Genomic DNA, 12,887 nt, shown 5'->3' with positions numbered 1-12,887 from the left:
GCCTAGTGTGAGTGCACCCTAATACAACCCACATTTTCTGCACTGTTTCCGATGAAATTTTATTTAGTTACCTCTAAATTACGGTCCTGTTCCTGAAGCATTAACATTATTTTGTCTCAACCCTGTGTGTCACTGTTCATGTTAGTTTGCACTAAGTAGCTATTTGCTCCAAGGGACTAAAACCTGATGACATTTTGTATTTTTTTATTCATACTTATTGAACTCCACGTCCATTTCAAAGATTCTTTGTACTACAATATGAAGACATTTTTTTACTCTTGGCAACTTAACCTATTTATGTGTGTGGTGTGATATGGTTGTTATAATTTGTAAATGATTGTTTGTCTAGGCTTTCCAATGCTACTGTGCACATAAGTTGAAGTATCTTTGATTTGATTACTGTCATTCAGCTTTATCTTATCTCTGCTGAGTCAATAACTAAAGGAACTCCTGCATGTGTTATCAGCAATTGTACACACATACCCACACACACACATATACAAAACACACACTAGCCTACTGTTTTTTTCTGTCAGTCTACTACCATGATACCGCGCAGTATTTAATTACTCATGCCTCCATGTTGGAGAAAAGTCTAATGTCAGTGTTTTGTTTTCATCCATTGTGTTTCTGATGTCTGGTACTGACAACTCTGTGTGTGTGTGTGTGTGTGTGTGTGTGTGTGTGTGTGTGTGTGTGTGTGTGTGTGTGTGTGTGTGTGTGTGTGTGTGTGTGTGTGTGTGTGTGTGTGTGTGTGTGTGTGTGTGTGTGTGTGTGTGAGAGAGAGAGAGAGAGAGAGAGAGTTGACTCCACATTTCTGTAAAAGAGGCAATGTGTAATCGAGTATGAGTCATGTCTTTGTCCATTGTTCTCCAGACTGCCTGTCTCTACTACACAGTTGTGTGTCAAAACTCACATATCAGTACAGCCAGCTCAACCTCAAATATCTGCCTGGCAGTTGTTGTGTCATCCTCATACATAATTTGTTACAACATGTCCATCAAGTATCTGTTATTAAACTAGCAAAATCCAGTTTGGCATAAAACAAACATAAAGACCAAAAGTGTTTATCTCTGTCTTCTCAGCAAATAAAAAGAATGAGCAGAAATAATGAAACCCACATTTTACTTCAGATTACTGAGTAATTACGTCATATAGGCCGTATTGGAAAGTATTTATTTAACTACTGTTCAGTTAGTGTAACAAGTACAATTCTGCCACCGTTTTAATTTACTTATATTTATTTTTTCTTTCCCTTTTGCTCGTGTACTGTATGTTTGTGATGGGAGGGATCGGCTAAGACGGTGACCACTCACAGCTTGAGAGTATGTCAGGAATGTTGTTGAGTTACTCCCTCCTGTTCTTTACAGAAGCATCAGCAGGGAAAAAAATGACATCACACCGCAGAGGTTTTAAAAGGTTTGTTTGTGTCTTTGTATGTGTTCCCCGTCCTGGTTTTGATGTGGAAATGGTGTGCTTTTGTGCACCAATCACCATTGTCAATATCTGATGACATTTTACTCTGATGATGAAGCAGTTTTTAGTTTCATACTCCTAAATAATAACTACTGATGTTACTTATTTTGTTGGATAAATGGTTAAGATTTGACAACTATGCAGAAAATTGAATACCATAGTGACAGGGCTCAGATGTTATTTATGTATAGGTAGCAATACCAGTGTAGCCACGTTCTGTTCCAAGCAGATGTCATGTATTCAACATTTTACTAAAGTTAGAGTGAACAAGTATTGGCATTGAATAAGTTTCCTCTGAAATTAAGTTCAGTAAATATACTATATAGTCAAAAACAGTAGGGTATTTAAGTAAATAACCTAGTTTCGAAGTTCTTTGCATCCAAGTATTAAACCAAATTCCTGATAAATAAACCTGTGTAAGGAAGAAACCCATAAAAGAAGACATGTATGTTAGGACCAACTTTTCTATGATTGATGTGTGTGATGTTTAAGTGATCTGAGACCTGATATGACTACAGATACAGCAGCTGCAGCATTATGTTAATAGGTTTAGTTTAACCAATAATGTAACACAGAGGGTTTTCCATTTTATTTAATTTTTTCAAGTCTTTATATGTAGGCTACATTTAAAATCAAATGCATAACCGTGGTGTGATCATATCCGAGTGAACAAGGAGTGAAGTAGTGTGTGTTTGTGCTTCCAGGCCTCAGCAGAGGGACAGGATACAAAGAGAGAACAAGTAGGAAACAGAGAGAGGTATTTGGCTGTATAGGCTCGTTTCCATGTGGGGGAAAGGGAAATCTGAAGGGCTGCAGGTGCATATTAGGGCTTCTCTGCTGGAAAACAATTTTCAGACAATTTGAAGAACTCTGAAAGCACTTTAAACTCCAAACACAAAGGTAATCTGATTGAGATGCAGATGGCACCAGACGTTTATGAAGGAGGACACGTCTAAAGAACTGTTCTGTCTTTCCTCCACTGAATAAACAGGAGGATTTTATTATTTCACTGAAGGAGAAGGTATTCAAAATTTCTGGAACAGAAATCCCACAATACTAAACCTCAGCTCACTGTGACATCTAGTGGTTTTGATAAAGAGTTACACCTATTAGTGTTGAAAGAATGCAGACAACCAGACTACACACTCCTTAGAGTGACACTGTCTAGAAACAAAGGAGCATGATCAAAAATGTATTTTCCTATGCCTGGAGAAAAACAACAGTAATATATTCGTCCCAAAGCATTATAATTATGTGAATTTGTCAATGTGAAGGTGATTTTTAAGCCGTATTGCCATTTTGAAATATTCAGACAACTTTAAAAGACATCTGTTAAACGGGGACAAGCATTTCTCCCCGAAATGTTTGAATAAATCTGCAAATTTGGAAATATTTTATTATGCGTAATTTGCAACTTGTTAAAAAACTAAAATCTAGACGTTGGATATTAGTGTCCAAAGTTTTAACAACCTTTTTTAATTGTATAAATAAAATAAAAATACTATATACAGCACTTAAAAATGCTAAAATGTATCATAAATCAGACAATTTACAACAGGAACAAATCCTTAATGATAGTCAGAATAGTGCTAATAATGACTATGGAAAGTTTAGTTTATGTAAGTGCTAGACGTTGAGATTTTTGGTTCAGAGAATTGAAAAAAATAATGTTGAAATAATGAAACAGAAACAGACAAGGTTTAGTCAAATAAACACCTAAATGCACATTGTGGACCTTTTATTTACTAGAATGAAAGAAGACATGAAAGCAAAATAGCCATCTAAAAGTTGCCCAGTGTGTGAAAATGTATTGTTGTTGGGGTTATTTTTTGTTATTGTTGATGTAAGATTCAAAGTATCAAGCCTATAGCAACAATTTAAATTCAGCCGAAAAGAAAATGATGTAGGCCTATGTTTGGGCAATGGGACAAAGTGTGTGAAATTAAACCAGTAGACTACAATAAAAAGATTAGTCATGAAGCCAAAGTTGCGTTTGCATTCAAATCAGGGAATTTAGATTTTTGTTTTTTATAGTTGCCTTCAGTGGCGCAAAAAGTGGGTATGCACTATATGCGGCGCATAGGGGCGCCGCGCTAGAGGGGCGCCAAAGCGATCGGGGGAAAATGATTTGGAGTCGGCATTTTTCTGTATTTAACAGCGTTTGTGTAAATGATATGATCAATAACAGAGGTACGTCAGTGATTAGGCGCCCCCCGCTCCTTCGCCTCCTCCTCCCCACACTATAAGCGCTCCAGTGCGCGCCCCCTCGAGCACGCGCTGGAGCGCGAGCGCTTTCATTTGAATCGTGTTGTCATCTGATGACAGGGACCTAAAGTTGGAGAGGCAGAAAAGAAAGCTCTCGGGGGCACAAAACCGAAAACGAGTTTGAGAATTGATAAGGAGAAAGATTGCGTGTTTTATATGGCCGATTGTATTGATTAATGCACACTGATTATCGGCCGCGACTCGCGGATTGTCACTGCAGATATACGTGTCACCTCAAGTTTTTGACTATATCTGTTTTCACAGTTTTTGAATGGTAGTGTAGTGATTAGCCTATAGCAGGTCAGCGCCCAAACAACACACTCACCTGTTTCCCACTATTATCATATTTTGCACCATTCCAGCGTACGACTGAGTTGTGTGAGTGAGAGAGAGAGAGAGAGAGAGAGAGGTCTCCTTACAGAGGCAATGTGCCAGACTCACAATTTCAGTTGATTAAAATGTATTAATAACTAAACATGAAAAGACTGAGGTTAAGTTTGTCACCAAATTCCCTTACAATAAACTATTATATACTCTCTCTCTCTCTCTCTCTCTCTCTCTCTCTCTCTCTCTCTCTCTCTCTCTCTCTCCTGTAATACTGTATGTGTAACTTACACACTATTCAAACCGATCCTGAATTGTAATGCTTTGGGGGATTCTGAATTGTGATGCTTTGTGGTGCCCCCCCTTCCTTCCTTAGCCTTGTACATCATACTTAGCATTGCACAACATACTTCAAACACTATACATGTACATAAGCCCTGCAGCTCACCCGCAGAAAACATTTCCTTAGAAACATTTTTTTTGTCGTTACACTCATAGCTCCAAAGAAAAACCTTTTGTTCTGGTTTACACTACCTGGGAATCTTATCTACTGTCTTATCAGGACCTTCAAATATCTCTTTATCATTCATCCAATCGAATCCATCATCTTGTTCAGTGAATTGTAAACAGAAACTAAGACAAACTTAACCTCAACTTTTCATGTTTAGTTATTTATACATTTTAATCAAGTGAAATTGTGAGTCTGGCACATTGCCTCTGTAAGGAGACCTCTCTCTCTCTCTCTCTCTCTCTCTCACACACACACACACACACACACACACACACACTCACTCACTCACTCACTCACTCACTCACTCACTCACTCACTCACTCACTCACTCACTCACTCACACTCACTCACTCACTCACTCACTCACTCACTCACTCACACACACACACACACACACACACACACACACACACACACACACACACACACACACACACACACACACACACACACACACACACACAGTTTGTAGTGTGGTTTTTCCAAATTAACCGTTTTTCTGAGCTGTTACGTTTTTCTCAGTAAATACCTTCACACGTTGTATGGGTAAAGTCAAGAAGGTTGGCTTATTTTACTATTCATTTGAACTGAAATAAAAGTTTTCTTTGTCTTTAATTCTCTTCACCAGAGTACACCAAATTGCTTATTTTACATGTTCAAATCACAAAAAAAATCTGGGGGGGAAAACCCCAGAGCCCCCTAAAGGGGTTTGTTTTCGGACATGTCACCATTTTCATGTCTTATGAGTTTGCATGCCTGACACTAATGAGGCCACAAAAACCTAAATTTATTTCTGATGACCAACCTGTTCTTCACTGTGTCCTTTACTTTTGGGAGAATCAGTGCAGGCACACATGTCATGGTTGAGCCGATCGCCTGCTCTAATATGCAACTTAAAATGGAAGTCTGTAATTGGGGCGGGGGGGGGGGGGGGGCGCCTGCTAAGTGCCTGCATACCCCCCAGAAAGTGGGTAGTTGCGCCCCTGGTTGCCTTCCTTGTAGGGGGTTTCTTTGCGCATGGCTACGTCACAGTTGAGGATGATTTCACCTGTTTCGGGGTGTGGCCAGAGACGATCCGGTATCAGGTGGAAGCTTGGCTACTGTTCAGGCAAACGCACAGGACGAAACGGTTGTGCTTTGGTTGAAGTTTGAAAAGATAGTTTGTGATTCTTTTCTGTTGTTTTTTCCCCTTTTCATTCATTTATTTTATCATCTAAGGAGTTTTGTTTCCCACGTTTTATCCGGATCCGGAAGGCTTTTGGTCATCATGCGGACACTACCTGCAGCGATCCTCCTGTTGTCGCTTCTGAAGGGTAATTTACATTTATTAACATGATTGCCTCGTGTTGTGATGAAACCAGCAAATTAAACATTTTCATGAATTAAATGTTTTTAAAAATTAAACAATTCTATCGAATAACGTGATAGTTTGTTTATTTGACACATATGTAGCCTAGTCGGGTTATTATTGTAAGCTGTTAAACCCTGCCAAGGTGTAGTTATTTATTATCTAATTCATCTATACATAATATATCGTCTTGATTTGAAGGATTTAATGTATGTCTAGCCTACACGTTGGTGTAATTTGGTCCATGTTTTAAAACTGATAGCTTCAATATTTAAGGTTTTCCAGTTTATTGTAAGGATTCCCTGTGTCCTGTCTACACTGAGGGACATATTATCTCGAGTTTCAATCCACCTTTTCAAATGTTTGGTTTGGTAGTTTCACAGTAAGCCATTTCCCGTGCCTTTTGTCTGAGTCACCTGCTTTTCTGGTTCTTCCACTTTGTAATGAACTCCTTGTTGAGAGGAACACACCGTGTCATCACCGCCACACTTTTCTTCCTTGTCTTTTGAATAATACCTAGAGTTCTGTTTCTCTAAGTTGTCAGCTTCTTCTCCAGCACATGCTTTAGTTTAATCCTTCTTACGCACACATACACACATTCACAAACCTCGCTCTAGCCTGTATGTCACCACCTGTTTTCCGTCCCTCCACAGTGTCTGTGTGCATTCAAGTGACTGTTCCTGAGGTGGAGCGCAGCACAATGCTGTTTGCCTCTGTGACCCTCCGCTGTGACTTCTCCACCTCCGCAAGTCTGCAAGATGTTCTGGTCACCTGGAGGTTCAAGTCCTTCTGCAAGGACCCTGTGCTGGAGTACTACTCCACTGGTAAGAACAGATAAGTCATGATTTGATTTGTCATGCAAGCATCTCTGAAGGCAGATACATTCTGAAAATGGTATATACAGTATATTGCAGTTACTTTACTAAGAATGAAGATGGTGGATCCGATGTAGGCTTCAACTATCCTCTGTTTTTCAAATAAACATTTTGTGATGTTAGTGTTATTGATGAATGTATGGGTGAGAAGTCATCTTTCTGCCCAATAGACTATTGCAGCTTCTGGCAAATTCCTCTGTAAGCAAGTCCAACCGAGATATAAAAAAAAAACCTTCTTTCCTCAGGCCATTGGGAGGATGACCTATGTCCTCTAAACTCTGTGCATCTTCTGACACATTGTCCTCTGTGAATCCTGTGAACATTTTCACTATTTATTGTACAGCTTCAATTGTGACATACATTTTAACATAAATGTATTTATTTTTCTGATTCTTATTTCTTTACACTTATTGCATCACCCCATATTATGGTTTGTTGTATGTGTAAACAATAACCTTAAGCCTCTGACTTATAATGTAGGGAGTAGAGTTTCTACACACAGTATATGCTAGTGGCTCTGTGAGGCTGTACTTTAACTCTGCAGTGCTTTGAGCTAAATGCTAACGCTTAGTTTGCATATTAGAATGCTAACATCTGCTAATATAGCAGTGGAAACTGATGGGAATGTCATTAATAACAAACAGAAGTAAAAACAAGTTGTTGAGGTGGAAATCACAGGCAATATTGTCATCTATATGCTTTAATGAAAACTTTGCCTCTGTGTTTTGCAGCGTACCAGTCTGCACTACAGTTAGGACAGGACCCGGCCAACGACTGTCCGGATCGTCAGAGGACAATACGCACAGTGATCCAGAAGAGAGGGAACAACCAGCCGACACTGGGATCAGAATACAGCCAGCGCAAGATCTCCATCCAAAATAGTGAGTTCAAGCAATCACTGTATGGTCCCCTATGCACTACAACAGGCCTCACGCTCCACCCTTTTGTCAAGAGCTTAAAATGATACAATGTCAGGTCTGAAGACTAAATGTGAGACAGAACTCCCAACACTTAATTTAGATTAAATAATTAGTTGGTATAAAGAAATTGAATGCGTAAACATTTTGATCATTCTTTTTTTTTTACTATTAAAATATTTTTTTATTTTATTGAATGAAATCCCTGGTTGTGTTTACCATAGACTGTCTATAAAGGTGGCTACTGGAATGCTAATCTGTGTTTTGGTGTGTAGTTGTATCTCAGTAAAAAGAGCCAATTTTAATGTTGTTTGACCATTTCATTTGAGGTACATATGTGTGTGCGTGTGTCTGTCTGTGTGTGCAGATGCAGATCTGGTGATCACTGAGATAATGTGGTGGGACAACGGGGTTTACTTCTGCTCCGTCGATGCTGCTGGAGACACTTCTGGAGACTCTGACAAAGAAATCAAACTCCTTGTCTACCGTAAGAAACAAAAGTAGAAAATATATGGTCAAACATACACTCACTGACTTTATTGTTGCCCCAAATAATTCCACTGAATATCAACACCTTCTACCATTGCCATCGTTTTAAATCTAAAGGTGTTGCTTTAGGGATGTACTGTGAATCAAGGGCAGACATTCTTATAAATAAGATATCTATGTGTTTTTGCACACCCCAACAAGCCTGTCTCTGCCTCTCCTCTCCCAGACTGGCTCACGGTGTTGTTAATCGTCATCGGAGCCTTCCTTCTGATCATCCTCCTCGGTGTCTGCTGCTGCCAGTGCTGCCCACAGAAATGCTGCTGCTATGTTCGCTGTCCCTGCTGTCCACAGACGTGTTGCTGTCCAGAAAAAGGTATAGAACAGGCCCCATTTAAAAAAAAAAAAAAAAAAAAAAAAAAAAAAAACTCTTCTTTTTGCTGCATTTCTAGTGAAAAACAAGCAGAAAATATTAGAAAAATTACCTTTTTTTATGGGGACTGAATGGGAAGTCACTCATTAGGATATTCACTATTATTCTGACGAGAGTAATTACCACTATCAGTATATTGTGAGTTTTAAAGAAATTTGCTTTAAAATCTTATATCATCCCTTATATCGTCCACACCAGCCGTGAAAAGATCTTTTACTCGCGCAAATTCAGTTTCGATGATGGCTGGTGAGATCTGAAGTCCTTGTTCTGTGTTAAATTGCATTTTAAAGTTAAGCCGAATACAACTTCAGTAGTCTGGATAGTCAAATCAAAGGGCAGTTTGATAAGTAACGTGTTTTCAATACAATATTCCATCTGTGTGTCATTCCTACATCAGAGTTCAGCAAAAAAAACTAAAGAACTATGTGTAAACAAAAAGGGAATTTGACTTTAAACGCATTGTTACTTTAGAAGCTACGCACTGGATTGGACCATCTCAAACTTCTGATGGTTCATGAGCATCAACTGAACTTGTGCTCACAACTGCAATCCACTATAATGTTAACAGACATTTAAGATTTCAAATCTTAACCTTATTATGTCCACACGTTGGATTTCATATTGAACTGTCATAAACCTGTAGATAGAAACATTGTCTAAAAAGCTTGAATGCTTTGGAGAACTCTTGGTATAAAGTAAACCACATTGTGTGTTCATGAAACATGCCAGTCCAAGTGCCTGTATACTGAAGACCTTCCTGTATTGATGCATTTGAAAAAATATGCTGTCCTGATCTTTCAGCGGTGATGCAGCATCGCATGATGAAGGATGCTCAGAGGGCCATGGCTCCCTGGTTAGGAGGACAGCAGGTTTATGGGCCCCCCTCCTCCCAGATGAACCCCTTACTCTACTCAGGTACACACACAAACCAACCCACACATCATGTGTCGATTAATAACTGCACTGTGGCTTTAATTCCTTTTGACCGCAGTTGAGTTATTCTTCCACAACTGTCGCCTTACTTTATTTTCTGAATGTCTTTGTCTCTCCAGGGTCTGCTTCAGGGAAGAGCATGGCTATGAAGCCTATGCCACTCCCTCCGCCTCAATCTTCAGCTTACAGCATGCCCCCTCCCAGTGGCCCTGGCAACCACAGCCAAGCCAGCAATCACATGCTTGATTATCTGGAGGGCCAGGTGAGGGGGATGGAGATGGCCAGTCCTTTACTACAGGTATGTAGCCGCTCATGCTCTCTAGGGTTTTTCATATAGTCATAGCCAACAGTATACTCTATATAAATTTGTTTGTACTTTCGTTTGGATTCTTGCCCTATTGTCAAACTGGGGCACAGCTCTTGTGTATGTGAATGTCACTAAAATGTACGAGTGGTTTTCATTTGTATTTCCTTCTCTATTTCTTCTTCTTCTGGTTTTTCTTTCTCCCTATCAGCCTCAGCCACCTTTTCCCCAGCACATGCATCAGATGCCTCCAAACCAGCACATGAATCAGATGCCTCCAAACCAGCACATGAATCAGATGCATCCTCCCCTGAACATGCGTCCCGCCGTCCCTTTCTCCCCTGGTCCTCCCAGCATGATATCTGCCCTGGACGACGGCCTGATGGAGCGCCGCGTTATCACGCTGCCCCCAATAAGAGAGCAGCCAGCGGGCCGGATCCCACCGCCCGCGCCCAAGACTCGCCCGCCCAGCTCCAGCGAGAGCAGCCGCAGCGGCTTTGGTCGTCGCGATGACCGAGGAGGAGGTGGAGGTGGAGGGGGCAGGCGTTACCCCTCGCCCACCCGCTCCAGAGGCCTCCCCCGGAGCTACAGTGAGGAGTCACTGGACGGCCGGGGTCGCAGCAGGCCACAGGGAGGAGGCATGAACCTGCCCCGCTCCAGATCCAGGGACGACATGTTTGACAACAGGTCCAGAGCAAACTACTCCCCACCAGCGTCACGGCGCTCCAGAGGCTCCTGGAGCTCTGACGATGAGATGAGCAGCAGGCGAGGAGGAGGAGGGGGGAAGAGTAGAGGTGGAGGTGGAGGTGGAGGAGGAGGACTCTGGGTGGACAACCCCCCCAGCTACTCTGAGTACGAGCCTGGACAGAAAGCAGGAGCACGGAGGAACGATCATTACTCTGTAAGGCACACGATGCTTTAGTTGTATATTAGATACAGACTCTTGCAACTACATTCCAACTGCACTTGCATCCAAACAACACGCACACATTGTCAAACTTCACGCTGTCGTTTACAAAAACAAAACAAAAAAGCTAGCAGAAAAAGTGATGCTAATTGCTAATGAAGTGATTCTAATGGCAGTATGTCTGTCTCCTCTGTGTGCCTAACGGAGGAACGTGTGTTACTCTGTTAGGCACACAATGCATTAGTTGATAGACACAGACTATTGCAACTACACACTGAAGCATTTGCATCCAAACAGATGCACACATTCTCAAACTTCACACTGTCATTATGTAAATAAAAAAATCTAGCAAAAAAAAGTGATGCTAATTGCTAGTGAAGTGAATCTAAAGGTAGTATGTCTCTCTCAGGACAAGACGTCTCGCGGTGGCACCAGCATCGTCATCTGAGCCCGTCCGGCTGTGAAACACCCTGTGACCTCTGTGTCAGAGAACATGCACACCTCTCTAGCACTGGAGGACTTGTTGTCTGGCTACTGGTAAACTTCTAATTGCCACCATTTTTATGTAATAAAGGTGGAGTCAGCAATTCTGGAGAACGCTTGTTGACAAAATCACTTTTTGTCAAAATCCGTGAATATCTCCTAATGATCAGCGACCTGTCTATACTGTGTGCGCTCTGAACAAAAAAAAAAAACACAGTGTCAATACACAGCCTCCAAATTTGCTGACTCCTTCTTAACATGAATCCTGAGCCAGTTCTCTTATTACTCTCTTGGATAAGTCATAAGCTACCAGAAAGATACATAAATCAATGTGACATTGAGAGCTTGTGAAATTTGGAATAATCCTCCTTCCAAAGTGTGCATGTAGTAATATGTTTTGATGTCAACAAGGAAATGTGTTTCTGTTGTTGTAGATGTCAACTGAGCCTTTACTGTGAATACTGAAGAGATTTGTAGGATAATAGCTCCCTCTGCTGGTTCATCAGTGTGATAAAGATATTCTGAGGAGATTTTGACTAAAAGCCATCTGTTAGATTATTTTGTACATGTGGCTACAGAATTAATGTTTTTTCTGTTAAAACTCTAATAGTTTGACATTGACACAGTTAATTCTTGTATTTGATCAATAAAGCCATGAAACAATAACCATTATGTGTGCAGAAGAAACTACTCTCAAGGCCAGTAAATTAACAAATTCCAATTGTTGCTACATTAGCCTGCAACTATTTAAACCCACATACATATGAATAGACCATTGTAAAGGCTGGTTTAGTTTTGATCTTTTTATAGTTTAAGTTATTTTTCATATCTCCTGGATGCATTGAAGTTACTATAATGTATTTGTTGAAGGAAAAGGTGCGTGCCATTAGCCTCTTAGATAATGATGAAGTTGTTTTTAAACCTATGTACATAAGAAGATTTCGGTCTTTACACTTGCTTATTAACAACTGTAAACAGTCCGTGTAAATAAGGAAATTGCATGGTGTTGATTTAGAAAATTAAGTAATGTCAACAACTTTACAGGCCCTGTTGTTTCTGTGCAATGTTCTGCAAATGTTCCTGGTTTCTTTTTATGCCTTTTTGCTTGTATCATGGTGTATTTGATGTTTTAAATGATTTTCGCTTTTTCATTTTTTACGATGTACAGTGTTTGTATATACTAATAAACTTGTTACCTTTTGGGGTATAACAAAACAGTAAATTGTTGTTTTTCCTATATTTGACGGTTTTTCCAAACACAAATGTAATGTGTTGGCAGCATAGACTGTGGATAAATAGGTTGGTAGTTATATGACTACAATTTAGAAAGGTAAAGCTTAATTGAACTAAAATGATGTGTGTAGATTAATATTACTGGTGGATGAATGAGTATGTTGCACCTATAGACTGTAACAGCGAAGCATCAAACTATGTGACATTTACTAGTGATCCTTTAAGAACTATTCATGAGCTGAGATAAATATTAATAATACATCAGAAATATAGACTGTCAGAGAAAAAGTTCAAATTAAAAATTCTAAAGCTAAAGAAACACGATCAAGACATGAATGCATTGTTATCTGAAAAGTAACAACTAACTAATGCTGTGAGATTAAATGAAGTAA

At 40.0% G+C, this 12,887-nt stretch overlaps 1 protein-coding gene across 1 annotated transcript; it reads left to right on the top strand.

The window, feature by feature from the left end:
• The first annotated feature begins 5,684 nt into the window (after positions 1 to 5,684).
• LOC307254971 (immunoglobulin-like domain-containing receptor 1) lies at positions 5,685 to 12,472 on the top strand. The gene is made up of 9 exons (XM_080033554.1): positions 5,685 to 5,889; positions 6,578 to 6,748; positions 7,531 to 7,680; positions 8,084 to 8,203; positions 8,432 to 8,578; positions 9,437 to 9,550; positions 9,688 to 9,866; positions 10,084 to 10,773; positions 11,189 to 12,472. Exons 1-9 carry the CDS (start codon positions 5,844 to 5,846, stop codon positions 11,225 to 11,227), a joined length of 1,656 nt encoding a protein of 551 aa, XP_079889680.1. The 5' UTR covers positions 5,685 to 5,843; the 3' UTR covers positions 11,228 to 12,472.
• The last annotated feature ends 415 nt before the right edge of the window (positions 12,473 to 12,887 follow it).

The sequence above is a fragment of the Ammodytes marinus genome, assembly GCF_949987685.1.
Source record: "Ammodytes marinus genome assembly, chromosome: 1".
In the NCBI taxonomy this organism is placed as follows: domain Eukaryota; kingdom Metazoa; phylum Chordata; class Actinopteri; order Uranoscopiformes; family Ammodytidae; genus Ammodytes; species Ammodytes marinus.
The sequence above is the reverse complement of the archived record's forward strand: the minus strand, read 5'-3'. Positions and strand labels throughout refer to the sequence as shown.

Excerpts from the sequence above, each read along its gene's own strand:
- LOC307254971 (XM_080033554.1), top strand. The coding sequence starts at position 5,844 with ATGCGGACACTACCTGCAGCGATCCTCCTGTTGTCGCTTCTGAAGG. Across the intron at positions 7,681-8,083 it reads CAAGATCTCCATCCAAAATA|ATGCAGATCTGGTGATCACT; the intron begins GTGAGTTCAAGC and ends CTGTGTGTGCAG. Across the intron at positions 9,551-9,687 it reads GAACCCCTTACTCTACTCAG|GGTCTGCTTCAGGGAAGAGC; the intron begins GTACACACACAA and ends TTGTCTCTCCAG.